We start from the raw sequence: 21775 nt of genomic DNA on the forward strand, positions 1-21775 counted from the left end.
GACATGGCAGAAAGAAGTCATCATGGTGGTCTGGCATGAATGGAGAAGATGATTAAAGAGATCATCATAGGAGATGTCACTGGACGTAAAAGGTAGGGATGCCCCGATACCGATGACAGTATCGATACCGGACATTTGCACAAGTATTTGTACTCGTGCAAATGTCGCCGATACCACTGCCAATACCTGATGGCCGTGCAGCAGCGGGTCCCGTGTCCCATATTATCATCCCAGATGACATCTTGCCGTGATTCCGGCTCCCTCACTCACCGCCTTCATTTTGCAGACTGCCCATGTGCCATTCAGTTCCATTGTGCACGGCCGTCGCTTCTCGTCTTTAGCGTGAGCGTGATCACTGGCTTCAGGCGCTGGAGAACGCAAGCCAGTGATCACGCTTACGCTAAAGACGAGAAGAGACGGCCGGGTGCGATGGAACTGAACGGTGCATGCGTGGTCTGCAAAATGAAGGCGGTGAGTGAGGGAGCCGGGATCGTGCTGTAACAGGTAGCGCATGGCGCATGCGCAAGAAGAGCGAGGTCCCGGCAAGATATCCATCACAATGTAGAGAGGAGGGGTAAGGGGCGGCTTATCGTGCCTTAAAGCAAGGAGGCCGCTGCCCCCTTGACTTCAAGCCCGACTTGGAGAAGGTGCCAACAGACATTAAAACTGCGATTTTAACAAAATATGAGGAGACAAATCATGATTAGCAACACACTGGGGGATACTTTAAGGTACTGTGGTTGGTTTAATGTGCGTTTTCCAGGTGACAGGTTCCCTTTAAAGCCACTTCCTCGCAGTACTCTGGTGCATCTCATGGGAAGGATTACAGCAGGCCAGGTGGGTATGGTGCAGGAAATGGAAGAGGAATTCAGTTAATTTCTCTCCATTTCATGTTCAAACATTGAATATAAAATAAGGTGGGGGGGGGGGGGGGGGTGGGCATATAATAGGGATTCCCAACCAGTGTGCCTCCAGCTGTTGCAAAACTACACCTCCCAGCATTTCCGGGATGCTGGGAGTTGCAGTTTTGCAACAGCTGGAGGCACAATGGTTGGGAAACACGGTTATATGCCCATTTATTAATTCTTGTACAAAGGAAAAGTAAAGCATTGTCCATAGCAACCAAAAACTGCGCCGCTGTTATAATTGGTATCGATGAGTACTTAAATAGGAGTATTGGTACTCATACTCGGTCTTAAAAAAATGATATCGGGACATCCCTAGTAAAAGGTATGTAGTGCTGTATTCTCCTGTATGTTTGGTAACGCGCAATGTAACTTATAAAGTAATAGTTCTCCATCAGGAGTCCTAATGTGGTGTCTGCGTCTAATGGAAAAGGTTTCTCCCATCAACACAGAAGGGGAGACTGTGGCGCTCTCTGCCAGAGGTTGTGAAGAGGCGCCTGGATGTATTTCTGGAGTGTAAGAATATTACAGATTATAGTTATTCGATTTCTGGAGAACGGTTGTTGATCCAGGGAGCTATTCTAATGGCTGAGTGGAGTTGGGTAGGAATGCTTTACCCAAAATGAGGAAAGTTGGCTTCTAAATCGTGAGGGTTTTTTGCCTTCTTCTTGATCAACTTTGCAGAACAATAGGCTGAACTGGATGAACAATGGTCTTTTTTTTTAGTCTTACCAACTACATTACAGCGCTTATAGTACAAAGAATATACTTTTATTAAAACAAATTGTGTATTTTCAGATACAGCGATGCCAATAATTTTAATTTCTTTTAATTAATTTTTACGTAACAAAAGGTAAAGGGGGTGATTTAAATTCCTAATTATTTTGGTTCTCGTATTTATTATATATAAATATAGATTTATTTATATTTTGCAACTTTATTTTTGTCCCCTACTAGTGCAGCGTTTCCCAACCAGTGTGCCTCCAGCTGTTTGCAAAACTACAACTCCCAGCATGCCCGCACAGCCAAAGGCTCTCCGGGCATGCTGGGAGTCTTAGTTTTGCAACAGCTGGAGGCATACTGGTTGGGAAACACTGCACTAGTGGACTTGAACATTCGATCATTAGATCGCAATCAGACTGCAATGGTTCTCCTGCCACAGGAAGGGCTCAATAGGAACAAGCCTAGGAACCTTCACAAGGTATCAGATGCTATAGCAACCAAATGATTCCACAATATTGTCGTAGGGGGCTGTATGGCTCAGATTCTATGGTTACAACTGACCATGGCATCTGAGGGGTTAAGTGTAGAGTTGTTTTTAATTATGGACCCTGCCAGTGGGTATCTGCTGTGTAAAACAGCATGCATCCACCAGCTATGGCACTTGATTATCTCTTGAGCAGATGTCATCTTTAAATACATTTATAATACATGTATGGTGAATTTTGAGAAGGAGCTAGAACTGGTTGTCCCTTGTGTGAATTCTCTGATGTTTAAGAACAACTGATTTCCGAGTAAAATATTTCCCACATTGTAAACATGAATACGGCTTCTCTCCTGTGTGAGTTCTCTGATGTCTAACAAGGGCTGATTGCTGAGTAAAACATTTCCCACATTCTTTACACGAAAATGGCTTCTCTCCAGTGTGAAATCTCCTATGCAAAAGAAGTTCTGATTTCAGGCAAAAACATTTCCCACATTCTGAACATAAATACGGTTTCTCCCCTGTGTGAATTCTTTGATGTCTCTCAAGATTTGATTTGTCAGTAAACCATTTTCCACATTCTGAACAGGGGAGCTTCTCTCCTGTGTGTATTCTCTGATGTCTAACAAGAAGTGATCTCTGGGTAAAACATTTCCCACATTCTGAACATGAATACGGCTTCTCCCCTGTGTGACTTCTCTGATGGACCTCAAGAGTTGATTTGTGAGAAAAATGTTTCCCACATTCTGAGCATGGAAACGGCTTCTCCCCTGTGTGAATTCTCTGATGGGTCGCAAAATTTGATTTCTTAGGAAAACATTTACCACATTCTGAACATGAATACAGCTTCTTCCCTGTGTGAACTCTCTGATGCCTCTCAAGAGATGATTTGTGAGTAAAATATCTCCTACATTCTGAACATGAAAACGTTTTATCTTCTGTGTGACTTCTCTGATGGGTCTCAAAATATGATTTCTTAGTAAAACATTTCCCACATTCGGAACATGAATACAACTTCTCCCCTGTGTGACGTCTCTGGTGGTTCTCAAAAGTTGATTTGTGAGTAAATTGTTTCCCACATTCTGAGCATGAAAACGGCTTCTCCCCTGTGTGAATTCTCTGATGGATCTCAAAATTTGATTTCTTAATAAAAGACTTGCCACATTCTGAACATGAATAAGACTTCTTCCCTTTCTGAGCTCTTTGGGCTCCCGCATCCCTTCTGTGACTTCTTTTCCGTGTAAGAATCTGTGATGAATCAGAAGATCGGATTTGTTTTAAAACTTTAGAGGATAGGTTTTTGCTCTGAAGGTCCAACAGTACATCTGGGATAATGGCGCGTTCTTCATATGTATGTAATGTGACACCCGGATCTTCTCCATTATAATCTGATGATATCCGATCACCTGCCAAGAATACAAATGTTTTAAATTATTTTTAAATTAAAGAATTTTTTTATATGACATTAATATTTTATAAATATAAAAACACATTCCGTACAAATTGAAGGCAGGTAGCAAAGTTCATAACTGACTAAGACAATAACACTAGACCTGAGAGCAGGGACCTCTAGAGCATCATGGCGGCCCCCAGCCTGTTCTCTTGCAGTTTTCCACTTCTGTGTTGAAGCCGACAACAGTAAAGAATCATAAAGGGACCTGCGGCTATTAGGTGATGCCCGTCTTCCCGACAGCTACATGCACAGTGGAAAGGAACAGGGCGGTGATGTATAATGAAGCGATGGCTATGGAGCCAGTGTAAGGATGGATTCTCATTCTCTATAAGAATCTAGTCTTGCCTTTGGATACAATAATCTGCATAAAATCATATGTCAGCAGGATCAACCCTATTAAACCAGGCACATTGATCACACTGAGTGAAACGACTGCTCTCTTGCTCAAATCCCTTACCCCGTTTTTGAGAAATCTGTAAAGTATTATGTGTATCATATACAAGACTAAAGGGCCAGGCAGGATGATAATTTGGATGCCTGGTCCTGTCAATCAAAGGGAGAAGGGAGTGATAGGGGACAGTGGGGATGTAGTGCTCTGAAGGGCTAAACCCAGCCCTCATTGCACTGAACACCTTATTAGCATATGACATCTACTGCAGATTTCTCAAAAACCGGTATGATGCATTCTATATGCTACATGTCAGACCCTGACTATACCCCCGCTAATGTGCTCCACGAGGTGTCAGCAAGGGGACTACTAGAGGATGAGTTGGGGGAGCAGAATGGTAGTCGGAAATTGTAGCAGGTGGTCATTGACTGCTTAAGTGAGTGGCCTGTTTTGGGACTTGAAGGGGTCCTCCGGGAATTAAGAAAATGAAAATACTTAAACTATTACTTTATTATAAACACATTCCCAAATATCTTTCATTAGTTATAACGGCTCGTTTTGTCCGGGGAGCGATCATTAGGAGAATTAAAATGGCCACCGTCCGATTACTACACACAGAACCTGTCCTAATCACACAGCAGGACAAGTTACTGTCTTCATCTGTATTCAGGACCATAATCCCTGACGAGCAGAGAGGAGGATGAGGCAGCTCTTTACCTCAGTGCTCTGAAGTAACTTGTCCTTCTGTGTGATTAGGACAGGTTCTGTGTGTATTAATAGGACGGCGGCCATTTTAATTCTCCTAATGATCGCTCCCCAGACAAAACAAGCCATTATACTGTAACTAATGAAAGGTATTTGAGAATATATTTATAATAAAGTCATATTTAAGCATTTTCATTTTCTTAATTCCCAGAGAACCCCTGGTTCAATTACCTGGTCCTTGCCGCCGGTTTCGTTCCCGATTGCGCTGTCTCCGCATCTCCCCTGAGTGCAAATAAAAAATAAATCAGTCAATGAAGGGGGGGGGGGGGGGGTGAGCTTATGAAGGAAAGGCTAGAATTACAAAGAAGAAGAATTGTGTGTAGAATAGGGAGGCAGGAAAAGCTTCCAGCTGCAATTAATGCCTTATAACAGTTGCAGCAGAACATCAAAAGTAGCCACCTGCAAGGGCATTATTTTTCTTTTTGCCATTTTTAACAAAAATACAGTCTTTAGGAAGGGGGCACATAAGCTTCCCAGCAGTAGGGCACAGCGTTGCTATCACACCCCCTCCTTCCTATCACACGTGTCATCAAGCGATGCCACGACATGTTTGGAGCTGATCGGTCTGGGCAATAGTAGCCACAGAGGCGAGCAGTTGCTAAAGTACATCGAGAAGCAAACATCGCACTGGCTGTGGCTTGCACAAGAAATGTCCAGGAGATGGTCCCACTTTTCAGCCATTCTCACGTGGTGAGGAACGCTCTCCTGGAGTTGCGTCAGAATGGCCTGCAGCTACACCACCTTATCTGCAACGTTCCAACTTGCTTGAATTCGACACTGCACATGCTCAAGCGTCTGTACGAGCAGTGGAAAGCCGTGAAAAATTTAGTCATTCACCAGATGGCCTCAGCAGCAGGAAGCATGTGTGGTTTCCAGGTCGGGCAGTGGCAGCTCATGCCAGTTATACTGCAGTTGTCCCTCATCCCCCTCAAATATATTTTTGAAGAGACCCGGTCGCTCAAGCAACAGGACGAAGGAGGAGGATGAAGAACAGCTAACGCATCTTGCTGTCCGCCCTGTAGCTGTTGGGTGCCCTCAATGAGAAACTCCCATGGGGGAGGAGGTGATGTCCCTTTTGCTTCTCCTTTTTATTCTATGGAGTTACTTTATATGCGCTTAGAGAGAAAAGAGAGAAATAAGACTAAGCCCCCTTAAAAATAATAAGAGATGGAGACTAAGTCCCAAGACATGTGCTATAGAGAGAAATGGTAAGACAGCAGACCAAGTTCTAGCGCATGCGCGGCCATTAATGATGAAAAATACAGACTCCGACAAATAGAAGAGGACCGAAATAGGTAAGAGATGATGAAAGAGGGGAAGTTCTCCACTGCCACCAATGATATTGGAGGTTTCCTGACGTCACACATTCCTATTGGACATGATGTGGATAGGCCCCCACTGATGACATGTCAACAGAGGCTATATAATTTGCTGATAAACGAGCGAGCTCAAACACTGCCCTAACCCCTGAAGACGCCGGTACTCGGCGAAACATGTTGGGGGGCAGTGCCGCTTATTAGTTTTAATATAGCAAGCACTCGGTGCAGCCACTATGAACTGCATTTAGCCGGAACAGATAGAATAGCTCAATTTGAAACATTGTACCCGATGGAAACTGGCAGCACGCAGCCAGTAGGGAAACAATGTATCCATCCTGGCTATGAATGAATAGCAGGAATATACAGTAATACTGGATAGAGTGAACCGAGTGACTAGCCAGAGCAGGCATGCTCAACCTGCGGCCCTCCAGCTGTTGCAAAACTACAACTCCCACAATGCCCTGCTGTAGGCTGATAGCTGTAGGCTGTTCAGGCATGCTGGGAGTTGTAGTTTTGCAACATCTGGAGGGCCGCAGGTTGATCATGCCTGAGCTAGAGCTTTAAAATCACTTTAACTGTTTATTAATAAAAAAACAAATTAAAAGTTAAGTCTTAGTGCAATAATAGTGTAGGAACAACTGGTGTAAATTAGTCCTTACGGACACTAGTAGTATTAATACCCTGTTCCATGACCCCATGGATTTCTGGGAAGGCAGACTGGAACAGTGGCCCAAACTGGCACAGCACCATCTCCTTTCTTTCTTGCCCATCCCACAGTCATCCCGGAGAGGGCTTTCAGAACCACAGAGGGATGGCGACACCAAAATGGACCAAGTTGACCTCCGCCAGTGTTCAAAACATCACTTACAGTCTCTGACAAAAGTCTTGTCGCTTCTCTATTTTGTAGAAACTCCTGCTATTAACCTGACTTTTAATTAATCAATTGGTGTTAGAAGTAGCTCATATGAAAAGCTAAAGTCCTCCCAAATGATGTTTAATGCACTGAAATAAATTAGTTTCACTGAAAAAAGATTTATAATTTAATCAAGACAGAAAGGTCAAATTTTGGCAAGACAAAAAAGTTTTGTCGCCTATACAGAAATTGAACAACTTTACTGCAAATCCAAAAATATGTCAGCAAATTAAGTAGTGGTGCTGCGAGATCCAAATGTAATATCTTGTATGACTTCCATGAGCTTGAAGGACGGCATCCATGCGGTTTGGCAAGGATTCATACAATTTATTGATGAAGTCATCAGGAATAGCAAAGAAAACAGTCTTGCATGCCTCCCAGAGTTCATCAATATTCTTTGGTTTCGTCTTCCATGCTTCCTCTTTCATCCTACACCACATATGCTCAATGATGTTCATGTCTGGAGACTGGGCTGGCCAATCCTGGAGCATCTTGATCTTCTTCGCCTTAAGGAACTTTGATGTGGAGATGGAAGTATGCGATGGAGCACCATCCTGCTGCAGTATTTGGCCTTTTTTATGGTTGGGAATATAAGAGGTAGCTTAGATTTCTTGGTATTTTAGACTATTGATGTTGCCTTCCACCCTACAGATCCCTCGCACACCCCCATACTGGATGTAACCCCAGACCATGATTTTGCCTCCACCAAACTGTTTTCTGGGTAAATCTCGGCCCCATGCGGGTTCCAGTAGGTCTCCTGCAATATTTGTGGCGACTGTGGTGTAATTCAACAGAAGATTCATCTGAAAAATCCACCTTCTGCCACTTTTCCAGCGTCCATCCTTTTAGCAGGCTGTGGGCCTTGGCAAATGCCACACGGTTTTTCAATTGTCTTTTGTTTAGTGCTGGCTTATGGGCACTGATTAGACCATGGAGGCCATTTCGAGACAGAATCCGACAAACTGTTCTGGTTGACACAGGGACTTCAGGTGACCAGGTCTCGTGGAGCTCTGCTGCAGTGGAAAAAGGGCAGGCCTTGGATTTTCAAGCCAACAAACAGTCCTCTCGAGCAGTTGTCTTGTGGGGTCGGCCTGACCTGAACTTGTCCAAAACGTCTCCAGTCTCTTCAAAAAATTTTTTTAATCCTCTGAACTTGACGCTGAGACACATTGAAGGTGTCTGCCACATCAGCAGTGGATCTGGTCTTCAGCCTCTTGATAATCAAGACTTTAGTCTCCGGGTGAATCTTAGGCATGTTTGCAGAGGTCTAGTTGCAGTTGATGTGAAGGTCTAGTGTGCTGGGGTTCTTTTTATACACACCTGAGACCTAATTGATCCATTATTAGTCACAGGTGAAGCTCATATGACAAGGCGACAACACTTATGTCTTGGCAAAAAATTGACTCGATGGGCTTTACCAAGCTGTGAGTATTAGAATACTTTTTGCCAGTTTTGTTTTGCACTGAAACATTATTACAAAAGCTGTTGGGATTAAAATGACCCTTTTTTTGTAACAAAATCTCGATTAGAAATATATTTTAGCGGCACTTCAGGTCAATTTGTACACAAGCGACAAGACTTTTGTCAGGGACTGTATCTTAGAATGAATCAAGCCTGGATTCGGGAGGATTTTCACATTCCTCCGGTTGAAGCCGATGAATGTATCTGGCCTTGCTGGTGGTGCCCCATCTTGCCACTGCTGCTGTCATCATGTTTTGGACAGCTGCTGCCTCCATCATGCCACTGCGGCCGCCTACTATCATGTTCTGTACAACTGCTGCTGCCTCCATCATGCCACTGCTGCAGCCTGCCGACCATCATGTTCTGTAAGGCTGCTGCTGCCTGCTGGCCAACATGTATTATATGGCTGCTGCTCCTCGCTGCTTCTCCCCTACTACCACTGCTATTATAGCTACACATCTACTACCACTACCACTACCCATAGACAGCGGACATATGCCTTGTATGTTCCATGCTATGCTGCTTCTGCTGCCGCTACTATTGCCTCCACATGCCTCTCATTACCCTCCCCACATCCAAACTGCACTGCTGCTACTATTACCACTACTATCTACTACAACCATTATCACTACTACTACTCTCACCTTCCCTCTCTACATCCACACTGCATTGCTGCTGTTCCCAATTAAAAGGGATATTTTTTTAGGCTCGTTCACAATGAGTCACTTTTTCTTCTGACAATCAGCACTTGTGCGCGTCATTTAGGACACAGAAATACACATAAATTTGCACCGCAATTGGCAACTTTTCCCTGCTCACACCAGGTCTAAAAAAGTGGGCGTGGTGTTCAAGGACAATGGTGGCAGGGAGTCCCTCCGAGTCACTTGCACAAATGGCACGATGCATGCTCACTTGCTTGCGTAGTGACAGCCGAATTGTCACCATTTGGCAGAGGGATGACTTCTGGCTCTCCACCTTGTTGGACCCTCGCTACCGGTCCAAAATGGGGGTCTTTTTTACACCCACTAAGAGGGAGGGCAAACTGAACCACTATAGAGACATCCTATGTAGTCAGTTGGCCACTGCCTATCTGTGCTATCGTCTATCCTCTCGCAGGTGTGACCGGGGGAAGGGGGGCCCGCTCACGTTCCTCTGCCATGGGGGGTAGGAACAGTACCATCTCCATCAGCAGCAGCTCGAGTCTAGAGTCGCAGCTTTTATCCGCCTACTGAAGAAACTACTCGCCAGCAGCAGTAGCAGCTAGACCTGGAGCAGGACCTGAACCAGCAGGGGGTGGCCAACCTGCCACCCCACATTGAAGATCCGCTAGACTACTGGGCAGCCAAACTGGATTTGTGGCCGCAACTGGCAGAGTTTGCCCTGGAAAAGATGTCCTGCCCAGCCAGTAGTGTTGGATCAGAGCGGGTGTTTAGTGCGGCAGGGGCCATAGTTACCCCAAGAAGAACTCGCCTGTCAACCCAAAATGTGGAGAGACTGACCTTTGTCAAGATGAATCAGGCGTGGGTCAGCCAGGATTTCCACCCACCAATGCCTTATGCATCAGATTAGATCATCCATGGTGCCACACCATCACTTTGACAAAAGAGACCGATTTCTTCTGGCAACCTGCCTCAGCTACTATTCTGATGCTGCCACCCGCCTGATGCCAAGTGCTCCTTCTTTCACCCAACATCTTCAGCTGGTACTGGTATTGCCACCCACCTCCCCACTCTGTCACCAGGTCACTCTGTGGTCTCCCGATGCTGCTGCCACCTCCACACTATGTCAGCTTGTCACTCTGTGGTCTCCTGATGCTGCTGCCACCTCCACACTGTCATTGGGCCACTCTGTGGCCTCCTCCTGATGCTTCCACTTCACCACTATGTCATAGGGCCACTCTGTGGACTTCTTATGCTGTTCCCACCACTTCATGATTGGGCCACTATTTTGCCTTTCGGCCTGGCTGACCTCATCATTTATTTGATCCTTCTTCTAATCTGTCAGAAGGAAGGAAAAATGAGACGCACAACGGATCCTGTCTGTGTAGCAGCTGTAAGGCCTGTATGGTCCCATCAGAATTGGCTTATGATTTGGTAGCCAAAAGCAGAAGTGGGTACAAAACACAGAAGACATGCAAATATTCCATTCACGTGTCATCTCTGTTTTGGATCCACTCCTGTTTTAGTTAGCATTACCAATACTGATGGATTACTGACCAAACGCTGACTGAGTGAATGCGGATGCTCTGTTTTTTGTGGGTTATTGTTCTGATGGATCAGAGGAAAGGCAAAATAATCAGTGACGTTGACACAAACTTACTGCTGACCCCCTCTCCACTCTGTCGGGGGGCTCTACTTGTATAAGGGGTTAATAGAACAGGTTCTGTAGACATCTATGTGGAATCCGCTGACGATGGTGTAAAAGGAGTGCGCTTCTTCTTGGCGCTAACATCGACCTGTAAGGCTGAGTTCACACTTGACTTATTTGGTCAGTTTTGGCCCCGTGACTGCCCAAATAAGTGAAGTGTGCAGTGATTCTGCCCGTCATCTGCGACGCCTGTCATCTGCATGTCATACGGACTCACAGTATTATTTCACTACCACAGCAGACTCCCTATGTGTGTTACTGCAAGGCACAGTGCTCTACACCGCTATACAGGCACAGTGCTCTACACCGCTATACAGGCACAGTGCTCTACACCGCTATACAGGCACAGTGCTCTACACCGCTATACAGGCACAGTGCTCTACACCGCTATACAGGCACAGTGCTCTACACCGCTATACAGGCACAGTGCTCTACACCGCTATACAGGCACAGTGCTCTACACCGCTATACAGGCACAGTGCTCTACACCGCTATACAGGCACAGTGCTCTACACCGCTATACAGGCACAGTGCTCTACACCGCTATACAGGCACAGTGCTCTACACCGCTATACAGGCACAGTGCTCTACACCGCTATACAGGCACATTGTTCTACACCGCTATACAGGCACAGTGTTCTACACCGCTATACAGGCACAGTGTTCTACACCGCTATACAGGCACAGTGTTCTACACCGCTATACAGGCACAGTGTTCTACACCGCTATACAGGCACAGTGCTCTACACCGCTATACAGGCACAGTGCTCTACACCGCTATACAGGCACAGTGCTCTACACCGCTATACAGGCACAGTGCTCTACACCGCTATACAGGCACAGTGTTCTACACCGCTATACAGGCACAGTGCTCTACACCGCTATACAGGCACAGTGCTCTACACCGCTATACAGGCACAGTGCTCTACACCGCTATACAGGCACAGTGCTCTACACCGCTATACAGGCACAGTGCTCTACACCGCTATACAGGCACAGTGCTCTACACCGCTATACAGGCACAGTGCTCTACACCGCTATACAGGCACAGTGCTCTACACCGCTATACAGGCACAGTTTTCTACACCGCTATACAGGCACAGTGCTCTACACCGCTATACAGGCACAGTGCTCTACACCACTATAAAGGCTCTCTGCAGCCAGGAAATAGCAGTTTTTTAACACGATTCCCGTGAATAAATTCGGATCAAACCAAAAAAATTTCGAAAAAATTAGCTAATCTCTAGTCTGTTCTACACTACTATACACAGATGGACTTAGACTAGTTGGTGACTAGTTGGTGATTAACATTATATCTAGCCTATTACACTTGTCAACATTTAAATCTGTTCAACGCATCCTCTTTAGCAAACAAATAGTTAATCACCAACTAGTCTAAGTCCATCTGTCACCCGTCTACCAGCACCAGGATGGATGTGAATATCAACCTTCAGCCCAGCACATAGGATGAGCAGAAAAAGGGGAGATGAACTGATGTGGGTGTGCAACACAGTACCAGTTACTTCTGCTTATGTTCATGACGCCAGATCTAACTGATGGGGCAGCGAATTGAAAAAATTGCCCCTAGAATTAGAAGAGTGAAACACTGTATGCAACAAAGGTGTCAGGAGGGCCATGAAGCTGCAGTGAAGGTGGGAGCCTACCCTCTATGAAGAGGTATGGCAGCCCAATCCTCCTAAGAATTTTTGAGATGAAACCGGAAGGTACTCAAGTTGTATGGACGACACATATGTTGACATCTTACATATTTCCTGATTTGGACACCAGAACCCAGTGCAGTCCAGAGTGTATGTGACATGAGGCCTGTGAAATGCTGCACAGAGGGACACCAGGACACGTCCAGGAGAATCATGGAAGGGACCTGTCACCCTGATACTACTGAGCACGTCCTGGAGAGTCACAGCGCAGACCTGAGGGAGTCGTTACCACCTTGGTGTAATGGGCTAGGATCAGCGGGAACACTCCTATGGTTTCCTCTTCTCCTGTCTACTAGTATGTTGGGGCAGTTGCTATGTATTATACAGTAGCTGATCTCTTGCTCAGCCGACCGCTCTTCTGTAGCTCACCTTGTTTGGAGAGGAGCTCCTGACTGGTTAGCCTCGCTGTAAATATTCCTAGTTTCTGCAGGGGCTGCTGGTTATAGTGTAAGCTCTGTGCTTTTCACTCCAGAAATCCTTTTATTTTCTAGTATCTCTCCTAGTTTTCTATATCAATGTCGTTTTGTTCCTATAGTTATTTCAGTCCAGTCTTTACCTCTGATTCTTGTAGTCTGTGTGTGGTTGGGGGGAGGGGATGTTCCATGTTTCAGTCTCTCCTGGGTTGATTCTAGTTCAGCTCTGCTCAGTTTGGGTTGGGTCTTAGTGTCCTCCTGTTGTCTGTTTTAGGGTCAGTTTCACAGATTAGGGTTTTCCACAGAAATGTCTTTAGAGACAGTGAGGGTCAGCGATGTCTATGATGGTCAGTGAAGGACAGAGCTAGGGAACGATTCAGGGAATGCTTGGGTCAGGGTCACTTATTGTCTGTTCAATCATCCGCTCACCATATAATCCCCATCATCTGTTTGTTCCACCATTTGGTTACCATCCCCATCCTGGTTCAGTCATTTTCTGGTGAGTTCCTATCTCCTAGCTTTCCTCTTACCTGCTTGTGGTGGGATATGTGCTTTGTATTATTCTTCATGGGACGGTCCGGCTGTTACACAGTTTGGTCCTAATGTAAGTCCTGGGGGTATCTGAGTACTGGGGGACACTGTTAGGACCTTGGAAAGGCGCCTGCTATAGGGGTAAGTCCAGGATCATTACAGTTACAGACTCGTCTCTGCTTCATTTAGTGGTCACTACTCACCTGGGCTCTTATCTGTAGGAATGTCCTCCTTACACTGGTCATCACCCCTCACATCTGTCTCTGTAGGAATGTCCTCCTTACACTGGTCATCGCCCCTCTCATCCGTCTCTGTAGGAATGTTCTCCTTACACTGGTCATCACCCCTCACATCTGTCTCTGTAGGAATCTCCTCCTTACACTGGTCATCACCCCTCACATCTGTCTCTGTAGGAATGTTCTCCTTACACTGGTCATCGCCCCTCTCATCCGTCTCTGTAGGAATGTTCTCCTTACACTGGTCATCACCGCTCACATCTGTCTCTGTGGCATTAATATTGCCCAGATCTTCATCCTGTGAAGCAAATATTGTAAATTACAGGACAGTCGAACAAGTTGTGTGGAATGTTTAACATGACTACAAAAGTTCCTTAAAGGGGTCGTCCAACAAATTAAAAAGCATGAATTAGTCCTATTGGTAACTGGTTTCCCAGGAGTCTGACAGGGCAGCAGCACATGGAGATTGCCCTTCTAGTCTTCTGCAGGGACAGGAACACAGAGAGGTTACAAGGCTGCTCTCACCATCTCCCTCCAGTGTTTTCTGAAATAGTACACCAGGATGGATGCAACTACCATGATAGAGCAGGTCACCGTCATGGCCTGCTATTGGCTGCACCCCCAGTTGCTGGATGTTGTGATCTGCACGATGGGGAGATGCAGCAAAGGCCATGGATGGATTCAGGAGCACACAGGCATCGGAGACCAGGTAAGTATTGTCTGCCTGAGGGGCCTGCGCAATGTGTTTTCCCCCCAGTGCGCAGGCCCCTCACACAAACAATCTCCTGTTGAAAAGGAAGGTGAAAAGGAAAGGCAATTTTAGGGAGAAAGGCTTAGTCTAGTTTTAGGATGATCTTGTTATCAAAATTTTTGAGGTGAGGTACCCTAATGAAAATTGCCTGTAATTCCCCTACCCTACGTGGCAAGGTAATATAAAAAAAACAATTTTAAGGGACAAGAATCTCAAACTCAGCTCCTCAAGAGGTTCGAGGAGGAATAACAGAGACTATTTAGGACTAAAGTTAGGTTCCAAGAGGGGATGGTCTGATCTGGGATATCGTTTTCCCAGAAGCTCTTGATCCATCTATGCTCTGCAAGGTAAACATCTCAAGGATAAGATCTATATCTTTAGGGCACTGGTTGTAAGGCTGTTATATCCTTACTGGAAAAATATTTGATTTTAGGCAAAAAGAAAAATTAAAAAAAATAATAATTTAAAGGTTCATATTTGTACCAGAAGCTTTACGTCCCGGTAAATTAGCGAAGTAACTGCCTTGTGATTCAGCAGAGTTTTTCTCTCTCAGAATACAAGCTTTCAGGATTTCAGCTTCTGGAGAAACAAGAGGATCTTGTCTTAGTGGAAGAGGTATCGGGTCTTCCAGAGATGAATACTTCAGGATTGGGAATCAGTTGTGCATTAGGCAGAAAGGAATACTGCAATTAGTATTCTAACTTCTTAAGGACGGCTAGGATGAAAGGAACAAAGTGGGATGCGTTATGCCAGGCCCATATTTCATTCCTTCAGTCCTGCCTCTGCTCTGGAGCGACACACTGCCACCTGCTGGTGATGATCTGGGGGCCATCACATACAACAGTCAGTCATCCCTAGTAGTGATACGAGGACACTAGCAGATCAGTAATATGTGCAGGACATCCTGCCACCACACGTGTTCCTCTGATGGCAGGGCTTCAATTCATCAGCAGTATAATGCTCGCCCGCACACAGCAAGGGTTTCCCAGTAAGGCCCTTCTAGATTCAACACTTCCTTGTACTCCCGGTCACCATATTTATGACCAATCCAGCATTTATGGGACCAGCTGTAATATCTGAGGGCAAATGTACTGCAGGACACAATAGAGAACCTGTATACCTCCATGCCCAACTGTATCTCATCTTGTACCCGGGCTGGAGGCCGTATCTCATCTTGTTCCCGGGCTGGAGGCCGTATCTCATCTTGTACCCGGGCCGGAGGGCGTATCTCATCTTGTACCCGGGCCGGAGGGCGTATCTCATCTTGTACCCGGGCCGGAGGGCGTATCTCATCTTGTACCCGGGCCGGAGGGCGTATCTCATCTTGTACCCGGGCCGGAGGGCGTATCTCATCTTGTACCCGGGCCGGAGGGCGTATCGCATCTCTTGTCCAGGCCGGAGGCCGTATCGCATCTCTTGTCCAGGCCGGAGGCCGTATCGCATCTCTTGTCCAGGCCGGAGGCCGTATCGCATCTCTTGTCCAGGCCGGAGGCCGTATCGCATCTCTTGTCCAGGCCGGAGGCCGTATCGCATCTCTTGTCCAGGCCGGAGGCCGTATCGCATCTCTTGTCCAGGCCGGAGGCCGTATCGCATCTCTTGTCCAGGCCGGAGGCCGTATCGCATCTCTTGTCCAGGCCGGAGGCCGTATCGCATCTCTTGTCCAGGCCGGAGGCCGTATCGCATCTCTTGTCCAGGCCGGAGGCCGTATCGCATCTCTTGTCCAGGCCGGAGGCCGTATCGCATCTCTTGTCCAGGCCGGAGGCCGTATCGCATCTCTTGTCCAGGCCGGAGGCCGTATCGCATCTCTTGTCCAGGCCGGAGGCCGTATCGCATCTCTTGTCCAGGCCGGAGGCCGTATCGCATCTCTTGTCCAGGCCGGAGGCCGTATCGCATCTCTTGTCCAGGCCGGAGGCCGTATCGCATCTCTTGTCCAGGCCGGAGGCCGTATCGCATCTCTTGTCCAGGCCGGAGGCCGTATCGCATCTCTTGTCCAGGCCGGAGGCCGTATCGCATCTCTTGTCCAGGCCGGAGGCCGTATCGCATCTCTTGTCCAGGCCGGAGGCCGTATCGCATCTCTTGTCCAGGCCGGAGGCCGTATCGCATCTCTTGTCCAGGCCGGAGGCAGTATCTCATCTCTTGTCCAGGCCAGAGGCCGTATCGCATCTCTTGTCCAGGCCAGAGGCCGTATCGCATCTCTTGTCCAGGCCAGAGGCCGTATCGCATCTCTTGTCCAGGCCAGAGGCCGTATCGCATCTCTTGTCCAGGCCAGAGGCCGTATCGCATCTCTTGTCCAGGATGGAGGCAGCCGAATAGGGTCCTAGAGCCTCGTTGCCTTGGACAATTTTCACCAATAAATGTCTCCATTTCTGTAATATTGGGATCCCTTACATTTATCATCATTATGGTCACACCTAGAAAATTTCGTCCTAACATCTCCTCCTTGGTGCAGAATTTTTGGTCAATGAGTGTATATACAGATGGGCTCTTCCTCCAGGGACTCAATCCTCAAGGAAAGTCTCTTGGACGAATGAGAGTCCTGAATCTGGGGACGCAAGCCTTCAGATGCTCCAAACTGCCTGCCAGGATCTTCTGATGACAAATTCTGGTCTCCAGCACTGTAATTAGAAGTGATGTCAGACGCCCAGCGTTGCATCATGCGGCAGGACGCTTGCACGACCCCAGCACACTCCCTGGACACAGCTGTCAGGGGTGAAACAACAGGAGGGATGGGGAGAAAAGAGCCCAGAGTCTAAAGACCTTCATGAGTCTGATGAAGGCGACAGTCATCGAAACGCGTAGTTCCTGGCTTTATGTTTCTATTTTATTTTATTGTTTTAAATAAAAAGTACATTTTGGAATACCCCAGTACAGCGAGCCTTTTTTCCTGCTCCTGAGCTACTGGTCTTCACAGAGTCTAAATAGGGAAGTGGCATACCAGACACCAAAATCCACCGCAAGAGTCTCTGTAGCAGAACATGGCCATCCATATGGCTGCTTTAGGAAGGTCTAGAAGGGGGCTGCAGATGGGCTAGGGGACCTCTAACCAGGGAGGCAAGAGAAGGAAAGGCTCCCGATACAGCCCAAGCCAGGATCCTAGCATCTGAGAGAACACTGGAGGCTGATGGTGGGAGCAGCCATTTATCGTCTCTATATTCTAGTCCCTACAGAACACTAGAAGGGCAACCAACATGTGATGCTGTCATGGAAAAATGTATTTGGAACCGTGCATACCAACATTTGAAAAAACAGCAAATAAAAAAAAATATATATATATATAAAAAGCCCAGCTCTCCAGAATTGTCATCCTTCTTTACTCCCTCCTCTGCAGCTCTGGTCTCTTCATTCTCTGTGGGTGGGCAGCAGCTCATCCCATGTGACCATCAAGCACCTGCATCTCCCAGGAGTGCGCTGCAGCCAGCTCTTCCTAAGCCCCTCTCCCTCACACACAGCCCCAAGGATTCCACTAATAAGTAGCAGTACGATATGTAATGCCCCCCCCTCCGTGTAGATACAGCTATATACCTCCATGAATATACAAGTAGGGATGAATGAAAGGAGTCTGCACTGCTTCTCCACGAGATGACTGCAGCGGCACTGACAGGAGGAGGGAGCAGAGAAGAAGCTGGACATGTCTGTCCATCCGTAAAATGCAGGAGAAGGTTGAAGAAATTTAGCCACAGGATAAACAGCAGGGGGCGCTACCAGAAGGAACATGTAATGTAATGTGTGGTAAGGGATTGGTCCTGTCCACTTTAATTATTATATCACCTTCTATATTCTCTGTAATGTAGTGAGTTAGGGATGGTTAACAAACACAAACCCCCCACTGTGCATTCCTGAGTCATCATCTCCGAGACATGCGTACTGCACACTGGACCTCCTTAGAAGGAGGGGATGAAAGGTAGGAACTTTTGTGCACAAGGACAAATAACTGGAACTCCGCTGAGAACATCATCCATAGGATGATATAGGTCACCATCTCTCTCTCGCATCACCATAGGGTGTCAGCCATCTGCTATGACATGGCGACAGGAGTTTCCCCCCATATTGTATTGTGTAGCCCAAGTGATTATTATTCATTCTGCATGTGATTTGTCCGTTTTACCTTATATTAAGTCACACTTAGTAAATATTTTTAGCACTTAGCCTGATTAAGCCTATTTATTCTCAAATCGTTAAATTCACATTAAAACATGTACAAAAAACTACAAACAATATTATTACTGCATGTACATCGTAATAAGACTTCATAAGAAATGCAACATCTATTACACAGCAATACACAGAAATAACCCCTTTCATTATCATGACAACCACAAATGACCCGACAACAGTCGTCGTCTGAGCCTAATGGCTGCAGGTCTCCCAGAGGCTGGACCTAGATATTAGATGGCGGCTCACAGCCAATAACCTTGTACACATGCATCCTCAGCACGGCCGGACATGCTGCAGGTGGTTTCAGTGGAGGAGTCCAGACACGTCCAGACCAATTCCTCCCGGGGACATAAACCTATTGGTTCCTTATTCCCACCAATGGTTTCCATAGCCAGAAACTTGTAGAAAGAAGCAGAGAACATGGAGCGTCTGTGGTCGGCTGTAATCCCGCCATCTCCAGCTCATTACACCAGTATAAACCTAGAATACTACTGAATAAAACAAGGTGTCCTGCTACAGAGGACGGTGACATCTCCATTACCTGACCATTCTGTGGAAGGAGAGGACGCGGACATCTCTCTGGTGTTGTCCTCTGACTGGATCTCTCTGCAGGAGACACAGAGACTGGACTCAGACTTTACAGACAGAGAATTCCAGGAGATTTGTATTTAGTCCTGTCCGTTACCTGGAGATGTGAGGGGCTGGTCCTCCGCCAACATGACCGCCTTGTACAGACCCTTGTGTCCTTCTAAATACTCCCACTCCTCCATGGAGAAATAGACAGCGACATCCTGACACCTTATAGGAACCTGACAACACAATGACACCGTCATCACCCAGACCCCTCCAGTGCTGTGACTGTATAATGTCCCAGCATTCCCGGCGGTGTCACCTCTCCAGTCAGCAGCTCCATCATCTTGTGGACGACTTCTAGGATCTTCCCATTGTTCTTCTCATGTATCAGATTACTAGACGTCTTCTTCACCGTGGAGTAATCCTGGTCATTGAAGACATAATAATAAATGTCACCATGTACATTCCAGAGTCCATCACTTCTACAGCCATGTCCACCTGTAATTACCATAGATAACGATGTAATGTGACATCATCAGAACCTCTCACCTCTCCAGTCACACCCCCTGTAATTACCATAGATAACGGTGTAATGTGACATCATCAGAACCTCTCACCTCTCCAGTCACATCCCCTGTAATTACCATAGATAACGGTGTAATGTGACATCAGAACCTCTCACCTCTCCAGTCACATCCCCTGTAATCACCATAGATAATGGTGTAATGTGACATCATCAGAACCTCTCACCTCTCCGGTCACATCTCCTGTAATTACCATAGATAATGGTGTAATGTGACATCATCAGAACCTCTCACCTCTCCAGTCACATCCCCTGTAATTACCATAGATAATGGTGTAATGTGACATCATCAGAACCTCTCACCTCTCCAGTCACATCCCCTGTAATCACCATAGATAATGGTGTAATGTGACATCATCAGAACCTCTCACCTCTCCAGTCACATCCCCTGTAATTACCATAGATAATGGTGTAATGTGACATCATCAGAACCTCTCACCTCTCCAGTCACATCCCCTGTAATTACCATAGATAACGGTGTAATGTGACATCATCAGAACCTCTCACCTCTCCAGTCACATCCCCTGTAATTACCATAGATAACGGTGTAATGTGACATCAGAACCTCTCACCTCTCCAGTCACATCCCCAGTAATTACCATAGATAATGGTGTAATGTGACATCATCAGAACCTCTCACCTCTCCAGTCACATCCCCTGTAATTACCATAGATAATGGTGTAATGTGACATCATCAGAACCTCTCACCTCTCCAGTCACATCCCCTGTAATTACCATAGATAATGGTGTAATGTGACATCATCAGAACCTCTCACCTCTCCAGTAAGTAGGAAGAGTATTTCTAGGGTAAGATTAAATATCCTCTCCGCCATCTTGTCCCTGTCTCCATCCATTATCTGGTACTGATGATGTCATCGGACAATCCTAGATCACAGGAACCTGAATGGAAGAAGAGGAGTCAATGTAATATCCGCATGAAATCCCTTAGAAATGTTTATGACCGGAGATGATCAGGGACATTTGGGGAGAAATCAGAGGAGATAAGGTTTTCTCTCTTTTGTCTGGATTAATAAATGGGTCTCGTCAGAGCAGTTCCTCCACGTTTGAGGTCACAGCAGTGTGAAGCAGAGGTCCCCAACCACTGGGCCAAGGGTCATCTGGTACTGGTCCAAGGGAGCACCAGTGTTGAATGGCGGGGTCGGAAAGTATTGGCTCATACGCCCCGCCATTTAGTCGCACATGCTGAACACGGCTAGGGCTGAGGCCTCTAAGCAGTGCTAACATTCAGAATGGTCATCATGACATCATTGCTGCCTCCTGTGCTGGGCACACTACTGGGGGGACTATGACGGAGTGGTTGGTGAATTATTTATTGGGGGTGCTGTATGTAAAGAGAGGGCTATATTTAAAGAGACCACTACTTGAGGGCCTTCTGTTTAAGGGGGAGGGGGTACTTTATGTAAAGAGGCCACTACTGTGGGGTATTATATGTAAATAGGTCATTACTGGGGGGTATTTTATGTACATAGGGCACTGGGAGGGCATGACAGCTTCTCTGGTAAATGTGGATGATTACTAACTATGGGTATAAAAGGAGGCATTAACACTAAATAGCGGTGTTCAGTTATGCAGAAACCAGTTGTGGTCAGGAGACGTCATCTGTGCAGGACTGAGGGAAAAAAGGAAAGAGATCGACTCCAGTCGGAGGAGACATCACCAGAAGCCACTGAGTGGGACCTACATGGGATTATTAATAACTGGGACCTACATGGTTATGGTTGAGCAGTATTATTTGGCCTTCATATAGTGTTAGTATTGGTAACGTTAGGCATGTATTCTGTAATATGCACTTTATTGTGTTTTGTTATGTGCGTGATTAACCCACCTACCTGGCCCATGGGAAAATTTTCTTACATGAAACCGGTCCCTGGTGCAAAATAGGCTGGGAACCACTGGTCTAAAGTATGGTGCACCCTCACATTCAATCACTGGCCGCAGTGGTGATCCCAGTAATGTAAACTATCATGGCCACAGTGGTCATGTGACACTTATACTGGTATCACTGCTGGGATACATCCT

The 21775-nt window shown here is 46.5% G+C and overlaps 1 protein-coding gene across 7 annotated transcripts in view; it reads right to left on the reverse strand.

Annotated features, from left to right (window-relative positions):
- Window positions 1-2035: 2035 nt before the first annotated feature.
- Window positions 2036-21775, reverse strand: part of LOC122939172 (gastrula zinc finger protein XlCGF26.1-like) — a 1061774-nt gene continuing 1042034 nt past the window's right edge. For 2 of the 7 annotated variants that reach the window (XM_044295179.1, XM_044295181.1), the window contains exons 5-7: window positions 13641-13971; window positions 4887-4937; window positions 2040-3515 (exon numbers count right to left, since the gene is read on the reverse strand). In XM_044295179.1, coding sequence (XP_044151114.1) covers window positions 2362-3515; window positions 4887-4937; window positions 13641-13971 — 1536 coding nt within the window. In that variant the 3' untranslated portion in view covers window positions 2040-2361. Of the gene's footprint in view, window positions 3516-4886; window positions 4938-13640; window positions 13972-19120; window positions 19186-19264; window positions 19389-19471; window positions 19577-20511; window positions 20636-21775 lie in introns of all 7 variants that reach the window. The other 5 variants (XM_044295184.1, XM_044295178.1, XM_044295180.1 and 2 more) reach the window with 5 other exon arrangements.

This window comes from Bufo gargarizans, chromosome 5, assembly GCF_014858855.1.
Source record: "Bufo gargarizans isolate SCDJY-AF-19 chromosome 5, ASM1485885v1, whole genome shotgun sequence".
Taxonomy (NCBI): domain Eukaryota; kingdom Metazoa; phylum Chordata; class Amphibia; order Anura; family Bufonidae; genus Bufo; species Bufo gargarizans.